This window comes from Agelaius tricolor, unplaced genomic scaffold (genome assembly GCF_023055355.1).
Source record: "Agelaius tricolor isolate 1412-34295 unplaced genomic scaffold, bAgeTri1.0.p SCAF_15, whole genome shotgun sequence".
NCBI lineage: Eukaryota > Metazoa > Chordata > Aves > Passeriformes > Icteridae > Agelaius > Agelaius tricolor.
Window position 1 is genome coordinate 8117417 of NW_027269275.1, and position 18559 is coordinate 8135975.

General features: G+C 45.3%; 2 protein-coding genes across 4 annotated transcripts in view; one reads left to right on the forward strand and one right to left on the reverse strand.

Moving 5' to 3' along the window:
• The first annotated feature begins 3 nt into the window (after positions 1-3).
• On the forward strand, positions 4-5839 carry ORC6 (origin recognition complex subunit 6). Its single transcript, XM_071440325.1, has 7 exons — positions 4-150; positions 541-670; positions 1448-1611; positions 2682-2771; positions 3584-3696; positions 4907-4978; positions 5267-5839. The coding sequence occupies exons 1-7, from the start codon at positions 86-88 to the stop codon at positions 5431-5433; spliced, it is 801 nt and encodes a 266-aa protein (XP_071296426.1). The 5' UTR covers positions 4-85; the 3' UTR covers positions 5434-5839.
• Positions 5840-6197: 358 nt separating this feature from the next.
• Positions 6198-18559, reverse strand: part of LOC139596240 (myosin light chain kinase 3-like) — a 45316-nt gene continuing 32954 nt past the window's right edge. For 2 of the 3 annotated variants that reach the window (XM_071440322.1, XM_071440321.1), the window contains 9 exons: positions 17574-17679; positions 16408-16501; positions 16013-16122; positions 15250-15391; positions 14463-14533; positions 12927-13055; positions 11781-11933; positions 8743-8875; positions 6198-7901 (listed from right to left, as the gene is read on the reverse strand). In XM_071440322.1, coding sequence (XP_071296423.1) covers positions 7830-7901; positions 8743-8875; positions 11781-11933; positions 12927-13055; positions 14463-14533; positions 15250-15391; positions 16013-16122; positions 16408-16501; positions 17574-17679 — 1010 coding nt within the window. In that variant the 3' untranslated portion in view covers positions 6198-7829. Of the gene's footprint in view, positions 7902-8646; positions 8876-11780; positions 11934-12926; positions 13056-14462; positions 14534-15249; positions 15392-16012; positions 16123-16407; positions 16502-17573; positions 17680-18559 lie in introns of all 3 variants that reach the window. The other variant, XM_071440320.1, reaches the window with a different exon arrangement.

Genomic DNA, 18559 nt, shown 5'->3' on the forward strand with positions numbered 1-18559 from the left:
CGCGCTGCGCGCCCATTGGCGGAGCGGGTGGTGATTGGCGGCGCGGCCGGCCAATGGGCTGCGAGCGCGCCAGGCGCGGCTGGCGATGGAGCGCGGGGCCGTGCGGGCCATGGCGGCCCGGCTGGGCCTGGCCGAGCCTGCCCTGCTCAGGTACCGCTGCTCGCCCCGCGCTGCCCTGCCCTGCCCTGTCCTGCCCTGTCCTGCCCGCAGCCGGCTCCCTGCTGGTCCCGCCCGGGACAGGGGTCCCGACTCGACCCGCTCCGCTCCCCCGCGCCGTGCCTGGCACCGCAGCAGCGCCCACCTTGAGTCTCGTGGATGCGCTGGAAGCCCCGGAGCCGCGGGCTCGGTGAAGCATTGCCGGCCCTGCCCTGCAGAGCTGCTGCTGCTTAGCATCAGGGAAGGGCGGCCGTGCCGCTTCAGCGCCCCGAGCCCTCAGGCCATGCTGCAGCCGGACTGCCGAACCTTGGGTCGAGTCCTGTGGAACGCTGTGCCTCGTAGCTGTGGTTTTGACGAGGGCTTTGTGTTCTGGGTGTTTTGCAGAAAAGCTGAGGAGTATCTGCGGCTGTCGCAGGTGAAGTGCACGGGGTTAATGGCTCAAATGACGGCGACGAGCAGTGCTGTGATGTGCCTGGACCTGGCGGCGAGTTTCATGAAACAACCGGTTGACAAAGTAAGGCAGAGTGTGTGACTTGGCTGGCTGGTGCATTCTGCCTGACTCCACAAAAACGCTGTTCTGTAGTGTGTGCTGGGAGCAGGAATGGGAAATAATAACTAACTTGCCCCTAAACCCCGCAGTTTGCTATGATAGACCTTTCACTGTTCCGTTTGAAACAGTGAAATTTGAGATCACCATCATAGTCCCTTCACAAAGTGAGCTTGCTTTGGTATAGTGTCAACTTAATTTGAACTCTTGTAGTAACAAACAGATTACCAACAAGGATGTTAAATTTAAGATGTCTCTTTTACTGTGGGGAGAAAGCAGCTGCTCTAAGAAATCTCTCACTGCAGGGGTACCTGTAAACCTCCATCTGTAAATCTGCCAGGTGAACAGCACTGAGCTGTCAAAATAACGCCTGGTAACCTATTCTGATTGTCCATTTACAGCAGAGGAGAATTTAATTGGACCTGACTCCATGAAGGTGTTGCTCATGTCTTCAACCTAGGCTTTGGTAATTTTGGTCACTAATTACCTTGTGATGAAGGGGCCATCTCATATATAGAAATGTCAAACCTTATTTGCAGTGAAACAGCCTAAAAATATCACTGCATTAAAAGATGTGGCATTCCTAGGTGGGTAATCTTTCTGTGTGCAGTCAAAACATACATTATTCATTGCACAAATTTGTTTAATGTAGTAACTGAACTTAATGGTTATATTGGTTGCCTGATTAAGATGTCAGAAAGGACTCTTGCTAATTCTTGGGGCTTGTCTTTGTCTTCTTGACAGAGCTATTGTGTCAAACTCTCTGGTTTGAACAAGACCACCTACCAGAGCTCCATGAAGTCTTTGGAGTGTTTGCTAGGGGTGAACCAAAGGCTGGGGATGCGAGACTTGGCTGTGCAGTTCTGCTGCTCAGAGGCAGTGAACACGGCTTCAGAGATCCTGCAGAGGTGAGGAAGCTCTGCTGGGCACACTGGGAACCACAAGTAGGGTTCTTAGCTCTTCAGCTGTGTAAAGAGCTTGATGGTTGGAAGGGCCAGATATCTCCTACTGATTGGAGCACTCAGGTGAGTTCTTAGCACTGGAAATCCAGCCATGAGCTGGGCCACTTTTTAGAATACCTATTAGAAAGATTAGTCTGTGAATCTCAGCAACTGATTGTCCAACTAGGAATTTTTCAGCTGGGAATAGTGTAAAAAATATAGGATTCTAAATCCCTGTATTTGCCCATAGCATCACACTGTCATCCATTTAACTGCTGATCATAGCACAGTTCAGAAGTAATGCTCAGTAGAAATAAATCCTCCCTTTTGGGGATAGAGATCTCTTAAAATACACATCACTCTACCTGTGAAACCAATAGCTAGAACACTTCAGTGAAGATTCAGCAGAGTTAACTAAAATTTCCCATTCTGTATGATCTGCTTTGAGCAGAGCAGTCCTGAAGAGCTCAGGGCTGTCCCCCTGATAGCACATGTTTAATGCTGTTAGGTTAGGGCACAAAGGCTGTGCCTGCTTGGTGGCACTTAATACAAACTGGAAAAAAATAGCCTGGGGCAGGTGGACAATAAAAAATGACATTTTTCAGTGCTGCACATCCACTCTGTCATTTTCCATTTATAAGCCTTCCTCTCTGTAACATTCCAGGGAACAAAGAAACTGTAATGCTGCTTCTATTGTAGGATGGATTTATGGAAAGCATCTCACTGTAAATTTTAAGATGTTAGGGAGAGCTAAAAGTGCTGTGTGGATCAGGAGCACAATAAGTAGATTGTAGTGACGTGCCTTGCTCCAGATCCCTGGTTTGAAACACCTCTAATTCCAGAAGAGGAGGCCATCCCAGCCCCCTTCCTTTCCTCACCTGTTTTGCTCCTCTCAGGCAGTAGCAGCTGTTTCTGCCTGTGTGGGTTGCAGAGGCCCAGGCGGCCCAGCAGACCTGTCCAAGGTCAGAGTGACAGATGGATGTGAGAGCTTCATGTGAGGCAAATGCCCAGCCCAAGGGTCTCTTGCTGTTCCCCAGGTACGAGTGCAGCCTCTCGGAAGCACAGCGAGCGGACCTGGATTTCTCCAAACCCCTGTTTGTGACAGCTGCTCTGTGCACTGCATGCAGGTGAGTGCAGCCCAGAGACCTTCTGGTGAAATGAAATACCTGCTGAGACACCAGCCAGTGCAGCAGCTCATTCATTCAGGGTCTTGCTTAGCATATTCTGCTGCCCTGCTCCTGCAAAGCTGGGGCAAACCAGGCCTTTCCTCATAGTGAAGTCTTCACTGTGCACTGCACAAAGCAAAAACTTTCATGGCTTCTGGTGAAATGCTGCTCAAGGTGCAAGAAGGGCTTGTGAGCACCAGGAAGCAGCTATTCTGAAGAAGGAAAATCCCCAAGAGCTACACCATCCCATCCCGAGGGTGCTGTAGCATTTGGGAGATGGCTCTGATAGCTGTAGGCCCATGTCAGCTAAGAGAGGTGTGTGACTCAGCCAGCACCCAAAAAGAATTTGCTTGTATGCAAAGATCTTCCTCCCTCAGCATTATTACACTTTGTGATAGTCTTATCCAGAGTATAGGTGCTGTGTAGTTGCACAGCTCCTGACAAGGGCTCTCTTGACACATTCAGTCACATTCAGCTATTTGTTATAGTGGCATTTTGTCCTGGTTTCCCTGAAAATCTGAAAAGTTACCTTTTCCTAAAACAATTCCTTTTGTAAACTGAACTCACTCTGAGTTTCATTTGAGCTGTATTGACTGAGTAGTGCAGGGTCTGGTTTTTAACCAGATTTGTTTCTGAATAACACAAGGATAGCTGGGACACAAAGTCAGGCCTGCCTTCCTCATTCTCACAGGCAGTTTGTACAGTAATTACCACCTCACCTAAGTGACAGTTGATGGAGTGTTGCTTTGCACAGAGATAACTTTCTCTTGTAGGTGTTTGAAGCTAAAAGTGGACAAAACTAAAATGGTGGCTACATCTGGAGTGAAAAAAGCAATATTTGACCGGCTGTGCAATCAGATGGAGAAGATAAGCCAGCAACTCAGCAGTAAGATTTTGGCTTTGGCCTCACAGTGCCCCATCCTGTTACACTGGTGATTTCAGTCTGATCACTTTCAGCTGTCCCCTTCCAGCCAAATCTGCCCTTCCATTCCATTCCAACACGTTTCCTGCAGCCCAGTTCCACTCCCAGTCCTTGCTTCTGGAGAAGTTGCAATAGCTTAGCAAGAACAAAACCAGAGAAAAAGTGGCAAGGACAAAAATAATATTTTCCTCTCTTCTCAAATGCTCACTGCTCTTTACAGTCTCTGCTGCTGCAATTTATTCCTTGCTTCTCCCATACTACCTGACCTATCTTGGATTCCTCCCTCTTGCCTGGTTTCTGCATCCTGTTAACATGGCAACCTGGCACACAAATTATCACAAACATCTTCTCAGGCTGACTCACTCCTGTGCTTTCCTTTCCCCCACTGCAAGATTAACAAGCATAAGCCTTGCTGCTCTGCTACCAACTCAGCCATTCCCTGGCACCACTCCTCCTCATACACTGGGCAGATGTCAGGAATATTTCTTGCCCATTGTTGAGCCTGCAGCTCTCTCTGCTCCCTTTTGTGGGGGAGAAATACAATATGTGCCCTAATGTCCTTGTATTTCTGCTGCCTCCTCTTTCTCCTTTTTCTTTTCCCAGGCTTTCATTTTTTACTTTCCCACTGAAAGTTATTCTCTCTCCCTGTGTCTTCATACCCTGATGTTTCCTGCAACATGCTGCCTGAATCTACCCCAAAAGCTGCTACTTTCTCCTAGGCATGTGCCCAATAAAACCCCAAACATTACCCAGCACTAAAACAACTAAAGACAGCTGGGAATTTCCAGAAGAATTTAGGGAAGAAGTGTGCATCTGTATACCTGCACAGCTCCCTGCCTGTTGTGGGTATCTATGAAAATAGTGGGAATGGAATACAAAGGAAAGAAAGAATTGATAATCCTGCCTGAGTGACCTAGAAGAGTAGCAGTGTGGTTTGGGGCAGTGAACAGGGTGGGTCATTGTGGTTACCAATGCAGCAGCCTGCTAATTAAAGCAGCCAGTTGGAAGTGCTGGCACCTCTTGTAGAGCTCAAGCAACAGTCTGGACCAAGGAACTGCTCTGACTGGACAACAGTACTTGTGGAAGGTGGCACTGCTGTCAAAGATTCACATTTAAGCCACCCTTGGATCTCCAAATACCATTCAAAAGCAAAGCAACTTACTTGTTTTTTTAGAGGCTGTTCCACTGGCTGCAGAGACCCCTGAGAGCTTGCAGAGCACCCTGGAGCAGTGTGAGCAGGAAGAAGGTGAGTTGTGTTTAGCTGTGAGACACAATCACCTCACTGGAGTGGTTCTGAGCTTTCCTGCTGCTCATGTTGAGTTGTGTGAGGGGCCATGATGCTCTCAGTCCTGCAGAGCTTTGTGGGAGCACAGAGAGCCTGGCAGCAGGACACAGGGGTTTATCCTGGATAGTCCCAGTAGAATGAAGGGCAGCTGCTGTCCTTCCTGCTGTCTGTCCATCTGCTCACTGCCTGCTATCCCCAGCAGCATGCTGCCCATGATGGCCTCTCATGGGCTTTCTTGTTTCCTCACAGGCTCTGAAGAGGATGAAGAACTGCCATGTAAACAGCCAAAGACAGAAACTAATCAGGACTATGAGGAATGGAAAAAGAAAATCCTGGAAAATGCTGCTAAGGCAAAAGAAATAAAGAGTACTGACTCTGTAATGCCACCCAGTAATGTAACTGCTGCTTGCTCTTGATTTTAACTCTCCCTCTGCTCTAACAAGAGACCCAGTAGCACATGAATGATGGCTGCCTGGCAGACAGCTGATTTTATTTAGATTTTAAGTATTTAAGAATGTTATTTTTAATAAATGACACCGTGCAGTGGTGGGATTTTACAGAAGTGTGTGTGTCTGCTCACGGGCTGTGGCATTAGGGGTAGAATAGCTTAATTCTCTTGCTGCAAGAAGAGGGTAACATTCTAATGCTGCTTCAAGTGTAAATAAGTTATAAGTTACAGGCCCTTGGGCCCCTGGCTGGAAGCAGTCAGTGAAATAAGAGGAAAGGGACTAACAGTGCCTTGTTAAACTGCAAAGCCAGCAGAAAAATAAAGCCTTATATTTTAGTTTTTTTGGGTTTTTTAAATAAATATTGTTTAGTCAATGAATTTGACTTATTTTCTTATGTATAGGAATGAAATCTCTTGTGCTTTTGTAAGGGGTCCCAAATATTCCAAGTACTGGAAAGAAAAGCTTTGTGTTATGACATCTTCTTGGCACAGGTACTTGGAATGCAAAATAAGAAACACAGAGGAGATGCCTGTGCCTTAAGAAGGCAAATACCCAGAGGGAAAGGATGTTGACTGGGCAACAGATTTTTTGTGTCTCGCAGTCATAAGCTTAGAGAAGAGGTCTTTGTTCCATTCTCTTGTATGTTTTCTGCCTGGCCTGTATCTCTGGACCCACCCAGAAATACTTTCAGGTTTGTTTGGCAGTGGGGCTTAAACCAATGTTGACGAATATTCTTGTTCCACTTTGATGAAATTTATTAGTATTAATTCAGAAATATACAGACCAATGAATACAATGACATTCAGCATGCAGAAACACTGTGGAAGGAAAACATGAACAAAAGTGGGCCTTCATAGAAGGTGATAAATTATCAAGATTCTTCTCTGTCCCAATTCTGGAAACGCTGCAAAAAAAGTCAGGACTTTGCAAAGTGAGAAGCACTTGAGTGGAAAAGATGTCTAGACCAGAGCAAGGCAATCTTACAAACCTCATCATTAGCAACCAACACTTCTGCAAATTCAAGGGCTCTCAAAGTCCATAAAGTTCAGAGGAACTTTACAGGTGCCTTTGCTGGAAAGCTACTTTCAGTAATACTAGTTCCCATTTTTCCTAGGAGCCCATCTAGTTCACACTGAGTTTTGCAGAATCCAGAACAGGAAACCACAGGTTTAATAAATAATATTGTACTTTTATCTGAGAGATTGTAAGTGGCTCCCACTCTATGCATAAGAGTTTAAAATCCAAAATAAGTTAATATTGTGAAGAAAAGGTTTAATGTTCAAGAGCTAAGTGAGGGGGGGAAAAAGGGCTTCAACCTCCTAACTGGACTAAAGGCAGAGTCTGGCAACACAGTTTCCCTGTCACTGAACCTATCAGAAATGAAACCTGCTTTGCATGTCACACCATACCAGCTTCTCATACTGCATTAAAATTTCCAGAGAGGAGAAACAAATCCTCAAACTAGAACTTAGCAACTTAAGTGCTGCAGTCATGGACAATGAAATGCACTTACAAGTTTTAAAAACATAAAATCTCTGGAACTCTCCTCTTTTCTCTACAACATGAGATCTTTTTGCATAGACCCAACAGTCATTAGGTGATTTGTATGCATGGCAGTTTCACACATCTCCTTCCAGAAGTTCAATCAGTTCAGCTCAATTCAACTTGCCCTAAGAAACTGCAGCAATGGACTGACTTAAGTTACCTCAAACCAGGGTTCCTCACAGTTCCTAACTATGCAGTGACTATTTTTAAAGGAGAATAGGATAATAAAAAACCAAAACAACAAACCAAAACCATCCAAGCTGGAGTTGCACTGAAGCATCTTCAGTGGGGAAATTGTTGTGGGGAAATTACCTTTTGGAAAGAAATACAGAAGAAAACAATGTCTGTATCTTTTGTTAAAGTAACAAACACCTGAGGGACACGTTGTGCCACTGTGTGGCAGTTCTCTAAAGCTGGTAACTCACAAACATCAGTCAGGAAAAAAAGTCTTTAGAGATCCCATGCTTGGTATGAGAGACCAGAAAACTGCCAGGGGTTTTCTGCTATAAACACACCAATAATACTCTGCAGAATCAAAGCCTTCAGTAAGAAGTCAGCCCCAGTAACAGCCATGTTTTTCTACCACTGTATAGAACAACTAAAAACTTGTAAAAACAAACAAAAAAAAGCTTCTGCTTTTAGAAATCTTGTGTTTCTTCCTTAAGGTTCTTCTGGAACCCCAGCACTAACACACAAAATAATTGAGGAAGACAGTCCCAAAACCTTATGTTATAAAACAGGGATAGAAATGTTTGGAGACACTGAGTCCCCTTCCACCTTCATGTCCATCTCCAGGAGTGGAAGAGGTTCACACAAGCTCATGAAAGCTTGACAGACATACTCTGAAATCTCTTCAGCCTGTTAGCAGCAGCCACCACATAAAAGTGTTTCTGTGAACAGAACAGAACAGTCCAAGTGTGAGTGCAACCAAGGCAAAGGAACTTCTCTGCAGCTGCCAGGCATTTCTCTTCCTGGTAAACCCATTTCCCTCTAGTGACCCCCAGCTTGTGTGGGTTGCAGAGGTTCCTGCACAGCACTGAGGTTCTGCAGTGTTATTATGAATTGTACAGTGATAGGTCTTTAGATTGTGTCATCTTTAAAGTGCAAGTGCAGAATTTTGCCACCAAGCAGTTGCAGTGCAGGACTGAAAGAAGTGTAAGCCTCTGGTTTAACTCCTTGGCAAGGAAATGCAACTCCCCAGTGATGAGAGAAGGAAATGATCCTGAGTTTGCCTCACAATTTCACAGACTTCCTTCTAACAAGATCACTGTGTTCACCTTTTAGGATCAATTATCTACAATCAAATAGAGACTCAAACACAAATTATTACCTATCACTTCATAAAAACTTAGTTCAGAAGGAACCTGAACTGCAGAGGGAGGCACAAACTGCCTTAAGTTATATCCCTACTCCTTAGTGACAACAGATCAATGCAACTGCTAGCAATGGAAAAAGTGTTAAGAGAATGAGCTTTTAATATAAAGTAGCATCTGAAGCCTCTGAACACGTAGAAAGAAATATGAAAAATCTTGTAAACAGCAGTCAGTGTGAAAATTGAAACCAAACTTGTTAGAAATAGAAGCAGGACCAAACACTTCATTTACAGGAAAAACAGACTTCACATCTGGTACTTACAGCCAAGAAGCCTGTGGGCACCAGTGAGCCACCACACAGGACGAGGGAATGGCTGTGCCTGTGGTGTGATTTCCCTGTGGAAGCAGCTTTATTTACCTTCCATTTCCTGTGGGTCATGTAGCTCTGCAGGAGCAGCTGGGACTTGAGGCGGAGCTTGCACTGCTGGGCCTTGGCAGGGAGGTCCGAGAGCCACTGGTGCTTCAAGCACTGCGTGGCGCTCATCCGGCAGCTGTGGGGAGAGGGAGAGAGCTCCGTGAAACCCGGCCCTTCGCTTCCCGAGAGCTCCGTGAGAGCCCGGCCCTCTGCTCCCCGAGAGCTCCGTGAAACCCGGCCCTCCGCTCCCCGAGAGTTCTGTGACAGCCCGGCCCTCCGCTCCCTGAGAGCTCCGTGACAGCCCGGCCCTCTGCTCCCCGAGAGTTCTGTGACAGCCCGGCCCTCTGCTCCTCGAGAGCTCCGTGAATCCCGGCCCTCCGCTCCCCGAGAGCTCCGTGACAGCCCGGCCCTTCGCCCCCCGAGAGCTCCGTGAAACCCGGCCCTCTGCTCCCCGAGAGCTCCGTGACAGCCCGGCCCTCTGCTCCCCGAGAGTTCTGTGACAGCCCAGCCCTCCGCTCCCCGAGAGCTCCGTGAAACCCGGCCCTCCGCTCCCCGAGAGCTCCGTGAATCCCGGCCCTCCGCTCCCCGAGAGTTCTGTGACAGCCCGGCCCTCCGCTCCCCGAGAGCTCCGTGACAGCCCGGCCCTCCGCTCCCCTCCTCGGGGCCCCGGGCTCCTCTTTGTCAGTGTCCTATGGTGACATTATGATGCTTGTATCCCCAGCCATCTTCTGTTTATGCTGGATATTATGTTCTGTGCCTTCAAGACTGGCTCTGAAGAGTGAAAGTTTTGTTTTGGTTTTGCTATCAGCCGCTCCCCCACGGCTGGTGGGACACCCAGGGCAGTGCATGGCGCTGCTTTTGCTTTTTGCTTGGCTTTTTGCTTTGCTCTTGCTTTGCTCCTGCTTTGCTCTCGCTTTTTGCTTCCTCTCATTAGTTAGTTTAGCTAAGCAGTCCAAATTTTTTCCTGGACTGTTTCTCCTTTCCCTTTTTCTGGACCTACTCTCCTTTCCCTTTTTTTGGAACCTGCTCCGGACTGGGACCTGGGAACACCGAGAGTTTGCACCCTGTGGCTGCAGCAGCTGCCCCAGCACAGGACGGACTGATAACAGACCACTCCCAAAAGAGACTTTCTGAATTTGCCATCTTTTTCAGAGCAGTGACAGAGTGGTGCCATCCGGTATTGTTCATTCTGTGTGCTGGGCGTGCTGTGCCTGTTAAATAAACAGGTTCTTTCCACTTCTCTCCGAGGAATCCTTCCCGAATCGCTTGGGGGTAGAGACCGTGTGGGTTTGCTTTCTGGAGGGGCCCCCTGTTGGAGATTTTCTCCCAAATTTGCCCTAAACAAGGACAATTAGAGATAAAGAAACTGCCCCGAATGAAGGAACACGGGTGCAATGCCCGTGCCCCGGATCCTGACAGCATCCTGCACTCTCCAGCAGGAGGGGTGAGCGGGATGAAGGACGGCAGTGCCTCGCTTGTGCTGTGCTTTAGTTAATGTATCAATTTGCTATGCAAATTCACAACTCTGCTAACAGAAAAGTAACATTTGTGGTGTTATCTGTCTGTCCTGACAGCACTAGCTGTGCCTCATATTTAAAAACATATTCTGTGCCTCATATTTAAAAAGCACAATTGTCTATTCACCCTAAACTTGGATCAAGTTAGGCATACTTAATATCCTCACATCCAACAATGGGCCCAAATGCCACAGCCTATCCTAAAATGTTTGGGAAATATATGGTAACAGAGGAAATCCTGAGGTTGAGCTGTTGAGAACAAAGTTCAATTTGCCTTTTTTCAAATCAAAAGCCTATACCTAACTCCTGAGCTCTGTCTTAGCTGTCTCTGAGCTGATGAAAAGACAATTCCTGCCTGCCCACCCTGATTTCAGCAGGCAGGGAGGGAGGGAGGGGGCTGCAGGTCCTGCCCAAGGCCAGACCCAGGGTCCCAGCAGGGCAAAGGTGCCTGGGCTGCAGGAGAGCTGGGGCTGCCACACACCCTGTGAACAAGGGGGCCAGCTGATCCCTGCTCTGCCACTCACTGACAACATTCTTCTCTCACATACTCCCTTCATTCACAGCTCCTCACCAGACTTTGAGAGGGTGCCTCTGGACAGCCTAATCCCATTGCACAGAAGAACTGAAAACTCCAAAGTTTACAGTCTCACAGCAAATCATCATTACAGTCTGAGAAAAAATCTTTAGACGTCTCCTGCTGGCAATATGCTAAATTTCATTTAATTCTTTGTTTTTCATAGCATCCTATTGTTCAAAATGGAATTAGTACTAGAACTGATTTGTCTGATTTAGGTAATCATCTGGAAGCTATTACTATTCTAAGCACTCCTTTGAATTCCCCTCAAACACACAGTCTGTTTTACTGTATGCATCATTTCCTGACTTGATTAGTTTTGTATCACTACTCAGCAAGAGAAAAATTTCTGTTCTCCCAGCCAACCCCCCAGCCATGGTCTGACATCAATATGATCCTGATCTCTGTATTGTTTCATATCTGCAATCACTTTGGATCTCAGTGGAGCCAAGAATGAGAAGCCACAAGCAGAGTTAAGTCCCAAATGCTCCCTAGTATCTCCCAAAAGCCTGTAAACCACTTTTGAAGAGAACAATGCACATTTTCACAGCTGCAGCTTCCATTTATCCTCCATGGCATTCAAGAGGCATTTTTGCAATTTCTGTCAAGGCTTGTGACAGTCCAAACTAACAATAGAAATAGTGAAACAGTTTTTGCTCAGAGAAGCAAAAGCTTTAGAGACAGATTCCTATAGTGCAAATCCTTCCAGATTTCCTGTGTTCTGCCTGTATTGATGCTACTGTACAAAGCAACTTTCCTCAGCCAGGGTACACGGACACTTTCCTTTAAAACAGGGGCTTCTGAATCACTGAGGAACTGCACAGCAAGCCCAGAGCCAGCACACAAAAATGTCACACAGCAACTTCTCATTGTTGGCTGCAATCCAAACAACTGCCTGGTAAGAATTGAATATCATTGGTGCCACTGTGCTCACAATCAGACCCAGGTACCTTTTCTCCTTCACAAGCAGTCTGGAAATAAAGTCTTTGGCATCCTCTGAGAGCTGTTCAAATGCTTCTGCATCAAAATCCCAGCTGCAATTGACTACATAATTCATTGTCTCTGCATCAGTCTCTCCCAGGAATGGGGACAGGCCACTAAGCCTTAAAAAAAGAAAGATGGGGTGGGGGAGAAGAGCAGTTATCATATGCAAGGTGTGGTTTTCCTTCTATGAATCCTCTGCTGTGTAGCTGTTGTTATCTTATGGAGGGAAAAGGCTCTCAGCTATGGAGGGTTCCACTTCTCAGTCCCTGCCAGGATAAGGCAACAGTTTGGGGCAATAAAGTGTTGCAATTTAGTGTTACCCCCTAGCAGTTCCCTTGGGTCAGGGAGTACCATTAATAGATCCCTAAGGAATGGATTCAGTGAGGAGTTAGGGACATCCTTCAGTGCTTTCCCAGCTAGGAAAACTAGAGGGACTCAAGAGCTTTCCCAAATCAGGGCCCATATCCTTATGTGGCTTGAATTAAACAGAATTCTGAACAATAAATTACTTTTTACAGTTATTCTCTAAGCCCATCTTTATTGCTTCCATCATTTATTACTTCATTCAATTGGGTTTTGGCTAACATACAAATTTACACCAGAAATGTATCCAGTTCACAGAAAATGCCTGTGAAAGATTCTGGGATGCAAAACAAGCTGATCAGAAGGTAGAGACTTTGGACAGACAAGCTGTCCATGGTTGCCATCCAGATGTCAGAGAAAAGTTTTAGCCCAATTCATGACAGGTCATTTCATAGACCCATGGCACAACTCAGATCATATTAATCCTCCTGAGCAGATGCACACCAAGTCTAAGATTATAAAATGATCAGATTAAAAATTTAAAAATTAATTTAAACTCAAAAATTAAAATTCTCACATGTTTTGGGCAACTTTTCAGAGTAAAAAAAATACCTGACCCATTTACCATCACCTTATCTAAGTAAGATGATAAGGGAGAAGAACATTTACATATTGATCAAAAGGCTCACTTGTTGTTTAGAACTTTGGACAGACAGTGAAGTGCCCCTGTATGGAAAGCTGGGGTTTTTAGCAGAATTCATTGGGAGGGGTCACAGCCAGAGGGGCTCAGGGGCTGCTGGGGCACTCACAGCATGTATGTGATCACACCCACACTCCACATGTCCGTGGGGAAGGACACAAAGTCATAGTTCACCACTTCGGGAGCCAGGAACTCTGGAGTCCCAAAATTCACCTTCAGCTTCTCACAGGGTTTGTACCTGTACCAGAAGAAGAAGAGCCATGAGTCAGGAGCTGGGAGCTCATCCCCCCAGGGAAGAGCAAGGCACAGCTTTTGGGAGCATGGCAGGGGAGCAGAGCTGAGTGCTGGCAGCCAGGGCAGCTCTGGGGTGACCTCAGGGGAATATTCCAGCATTGTCCCTCTGCCAGAGCAAAGCCACGAGGAAGAACAAGACCTTGCAAAGGGCTCCCCCAAAGAGTGGCAGCAGCTTTACCAAAGAGTGGTAGCCAGACACCACAGGATGCTTTCCAGATGTTGTCCAAAACCCATAAAACAAACAAAGCAGTTTTGATCATACAAGATTTGGAGAGCACTGGATTAGTGGGATGTCCCCAGCTCCAGCTCAGGGTGAACATCTGCACCACAGATATAACTCAAGATAACTGAGGTGGGACTGAGGAGGATTATTTGGGCTTGGGAACAAGTAACAGTGACCCCATAGAGGGGAAAATGACCCTGTTGTTTTTGCTACTGCTAACCAGGGAAAGGTTACAAAACTGAAGCAGTAACAATTGCCACTGAGGGCAGCTGGAGTCACATCTGTGTTCAGACAGAACAAACCACTACAGCACTGCTTGGAAATCCCTTTCTCCTGGATGATCTTGATCCCAAAACTGCCCTCCCAATTAACAAACCAACCAGATAAAACTCCAAACTCAATGTACATTTTTTTCCTTTCACAAGTATTTTATGGAAACAAAGTCCTTGAACACTTGTATGCAAGCACATAAATATATATATATGCATGAATGAACCATATTTTATCTGAAGAAAAATCTCAAAGGATTTAGAAAATAATTAGAGAAGTATTATTGTTCTTACTGTCCTAATAATAGTAGAAATAATTCCTTTTTATTCTAGGGCACTTGACCTATGCTCTCACTGCTTTTCTTTAAACTCATGCAAGCAAAATAAAAGAATGGAGAAAATTTCCTATTTTTCTGAGGGTTTTCCTTTTTCACATGGGATGGCTCAAACATGCTGGGTTTTTTTCTTTTTTTTTCCTTCAATCAACTCAACTACTTGAAGAGTTTAGCAGATAATTTCTGCAATTAGAACCTGCACCATGAAACCCTGCAGTCAAGAAGTCTCTGGGAGCCTTCACAGAGTCCCTAGAGTAAAAGCTCTACATGGGAAATAATTTTGAGATAATTAGAACAGTAGTAAAGAGAAATGTAATTTGAAAAAGTAATTAGATAATTAATGCACACAGCAGAAAACTCATGCCTGCAAAAGCATAATGTTTAGCTCATTCACACAGAATTATTACAGAGCCATCAAAACACAACCCCCCACCAAAGAACTACCAGAAACATGTCAGAGGTTTGATTTGGTGAGTTTGATTTGGTTTTGTTTTTTAAAATAATTCACAACTGAACTTTCTTACCTCCTTGCTAATCCAAAGTCAATAATTTTAATCTGGTTTCCTGTGTGATTTACACATAGGATGTTTTCAGGCTACAAAAAGAGAAGAAGATATTTTGAGTTAAATGTTTGAGAGATATCTAGCAAAAGATAGTATAAAATTCCCTCCATAAAAAGCCACAAATGCACCCTTTTTTTTTTTTTTCCAATCAGAATGTTTTTCAAGGTGGGGATAGGGGGGTGATGGGGTTCAGCTGCAGAACTGTCTATGAGCCAGCCTGGTTTAATGTCATTTGTGTAAGGTGCTCTATAAACAGGCAGGAGAAAACCAGTTGGTATTTCTGTTTAAAAATATCCATTATTAAGGGACTACTAGGAAAACATTTCAATTTTGCTGCAGGTTGGTTCCAGGCAGTAAAAGGTACAAACCATAGAAGATGATTGAACAGGTATTGATTGTACACTGTTAAAAAGGGAAGGGGAAATAGAGGGGAGACTGTGGGCATTTCCAGCCAAGGAGGTTTTGGGTGGGTTTTTTTAATCCATGATAAAAGGGAATTGTTTAATGCTACAGAGAATGAAAAGCATCTGATTTAAGAAAGGCAAAAGCCCAGAATCCTGATGATTCCAAGCAAGCTAATGAACAGAAATTGGAAAAAGGCAATGAATCTCTACAGCTCCATTCATTGCAGTCATTAATTCTATTCCTTTATGACATGAGTCCATGAAATGAGAAATTACTCCTCAGTAATGAGAGACTCTGTGGTGCCTATAGCAGCCCCACTAAAGCACAGAGAGCACAAACTGACCTTCAGATCTAAGTGGAGAATGTAATGCTGGTGCAAGTAGTGGACTCCTTCACAAATCTGCTTGGTGAACAGGATGGCATCCAGCTCTGTCAGGTGGTAATTTTCATCTGTGATCCGGTCAAATAACTCCCCACCATCAAGACTAAAATTTTCACACAGAAAAGCATTAAAAACCCTAAAATCTTGCATTAGCCCAATTTATTTCCACGTTGGGAATTAGGCTCTGTAATTGAGGGTCCTAACAAAACATCCAATATAAAGTGTATCAGCAGCCTCAATGACTTCAAGAGACTTATTCCTCTTGAAATTAGGTATCAATCTAAATTCAAAAATGGGAAAGTTGGCACTAGTATTTGGGGCATACATGTCAAACCCAAACCCACATGACCTGGTGGTCCTATGGGGCCTGGAGAACCTACAGAGAGTACTAAAGTGTCTGTTGTTCTCTCATGTTACTAGTCATGGGAAAATAAGTCTTCAACCTACAAAATTTACTACATGGAACTTCTCAAACTGAAATCTGTTTCACTGAACTTAATTCTGCACAGAAGAGAAAATGACTCAGAGATAAAGCTCTGACAAGCTTTTAACCTGAAGAAATTACTTTTAAAGCATTGTTTCTTCCTTCTGAAAGTGAGATTAACTCTCACTTAGGCTGGGAAACCACTCACTTCTTCACAGCTCAGAATTATCACTCCCTATTTGCTTTAGTGACCTGAGAAAACCCAGACATCTGACAATTCCTGAGATCATTTAGACTTACTATTCCATTATCAAAGTGATATTATTTTTGGCTTCAAAAGCATCATAAAGCTGGATCAGATTCACGTGATTTAACTGGTTCATGATGTTAATTTCATTTTTTACTTCCTCCTGAAAAAAATAACAAAGTAACAAAAATAAGCAAAATACACTCCTTGAATTCCAACATACCAAACCAGAACTATTTATAAAGCCCAACAACAGCTACATCACAGATCTCAAGGGGACTGGGGGTTTAATCATGAATACAGGAGATGATGAAGAGTCACAGCAAGCCCAAGATTTTGCAGTATTTGATGGTACCCAAGGATGAGCTGCCCCTCATGGGGCAGCTGGGGGCAGTGGTGCTGGCCCTGGCAGGGAGGGCAGGCTCAGAGCTCCCAGCAGTGGGGTTACCTTCTCTTTGGCTCCTTTCACTTTGATGATTTTGGCTGCCAGGTTGAGCCCCGTCGATATTTCTGTGCACTTGTGGACTTGCCCAAAACGCCCCCTGTGGATGCCAAGGAAAAGATGAAAGATGGGAAAGATGGGAAAGATGGGAAAGATGGGAAAGATGGGAAAGATGGGAAAGCAGCTAAGCACAGAAACCTCTCCTGGAACTATTCTTATCATGAGCAAAAATAGCCCAGGACAAAGTGAACGGAGTCGGGTGGCCAGCAGCATGGAGCTCCTCTTTCTCTCAGCTTATGAAGGATTAGGTTTATCTTTCCAGCCAGTTGTTCAGTGCTTACATTAAAATATTAAACCCCACTGGTCCTGCTGAGGTATGATGGCCTGGCCATGCTCTGGCTCCCTTCTGTAACTGGACCCCCTTGCTGTCCTTCAGAGATATGTTAGTGGCTCTATTAACAAGGATATTTCTGTCCTGATCCCAGAACTTTTTAAATGACCATAAGACCAGTAACTGTAGCCACTCCAGAGCCTGCATTTCTGGCATGCTGTAAATTCTCCCCCATGTCATGCAGATATGTTAATGCCCCTTGGGATGATTCCTCACCACCATCTTCCCTGCTGTTGCATCACATTGCTTATACTTATTAAGCCATATTTGTATGTGGATCAATGTGTAAATCAAGCCTTCTTGTCACATAAGTAAGGATACAGGAATACAAAAGCTGAAGCAGCTGCAGACTTCCTATGAGTGAAAACTAAACATAAGGTCAAAATAATTATAAATCTTCTTTAGTTTTCTTTAATGTGCAGCTCAGCACAGAAAAGAAAAAAGATTTTGGACGCTGCCTGGCCCAAAGGGCTTTTTTGATTTTTCAAATGCTCTGAATCTGTCTGCCTTAAGGGTACAGGTTCTTCCCACAACACTGAGGCCAGGATTATTAAAACAAATGAAAAGAACAATCACCAGGATGGCAGTGAGGCATCTGAAAATGGGGCTGGGGCAGAAACCACCCATCTAAGGGACATCCTTGATGTAGGAGCAGCTGTCATCACCCAAAGGGCTCCAGGATGAACCCACCCCCTGTGGCTGCAGAGAGCTGTCCTGTCCCTCACACCCAGCCCTTGGGGCCAGCTGCAGGCTCCCAGAGCTTGGGGCCAGGCACACTTACCCCCCCAGCACCTGGTGCCGACACACGGAGTAGCTGGCGGTCACCTCCGCTTGCCTGACGCTCACGATGCGGTGCTCGAACGGAGCCGGAGGAGAGGGGCTGTCATCTGCAGGGGACACAGGCTGCTCTGACATTGCTGCACTCACCACTGCCCTGCTCCACCTCCTCACACCGTGCATTTCACCCCACAGCCTGCGAGGGCTTTCACTGCTAAATCCCTTGTACAACAAGGAATGCAGTCCCAGAACTGAGAGCAGCATCCCATCTCCTGAACCTCCACTCTGTTTTCTTAACCCACTGGACAACACCTTCAGGAGACGAACATCTTAGTTTATGCATTAACTGAAAGGGCCACCAGAAAATACTACCTGAAAGTTTGAAAAAAAATTACACTTATCTTTTAATTGTTACATGACAGCCAGAAAAACCAGCAAAAGTACACAGCACTGAGGAATGAGGACAGTGATTGATAAAATCATGGGGTTCCTCTTAGCAGCAAGAATTTTGCAGACAGTTTCCAAATTAAAGCTGCAATTATTAGCATTACAACTACTAAGTTTAGTCTGTTTGTGGTAAGCTAAATTAGTTAACTGTGATCACTCAATGTCCAAGGTTTTCTAGGGTAAAGTTTCATTAAACCCATTTTTTATGTCCCCTTGAAAGCAATTTTAGAATTAATCTCCAGGTATCTCAGGCTGCAGTTTAACATGTATTCAAGTCATCTCCAGCCCCTGCTCAGAAAGCCAGAGCAGTCAGGTCATCTGCCCATGTCTGTACAGTCTGGAACATACACACACACGTGCTGCCAGGAGAGAGCATTCCCTGAGACAAAGCAACCAAGTGTTCCCCCAGGAACCAAGAGATCCATGGCCAACAACACAACAGGCCACAACAAGGAACATTTCCTGAAGTACTTTTTGTGCTCTGGATCTCTAGTCCATAGTTGCTGAAGTGTGCTTGGTTTGCACCCTCTATCTGAAGGAACA

Excerpts from the sequence above, each read along its gene's own strand:
- ORC6 (XM_071440325.1), top strand. The coding sequence starts at position 86 with ATGGAGCGCGGGGCCGTGCGGGCCATGGCGGCCCGGCTGGGCCTGGCC. Across the intron at positions 151-540 it reads GCCGAGCCTGCCCTGCTCAG|AAAAGCTGAGGAGTATCTGC; the intron begins GTACCGCTGCTC and ends GGTGTTTTGCAG. Across the intron at positions 3,697-4,906 it reads GATAAGCCAGCAACTCAGCA|AGGCTGTTCCACTGGCTGCA; the intron begins GTAAGATTTTGG and ends TTGTTTTTTTAG.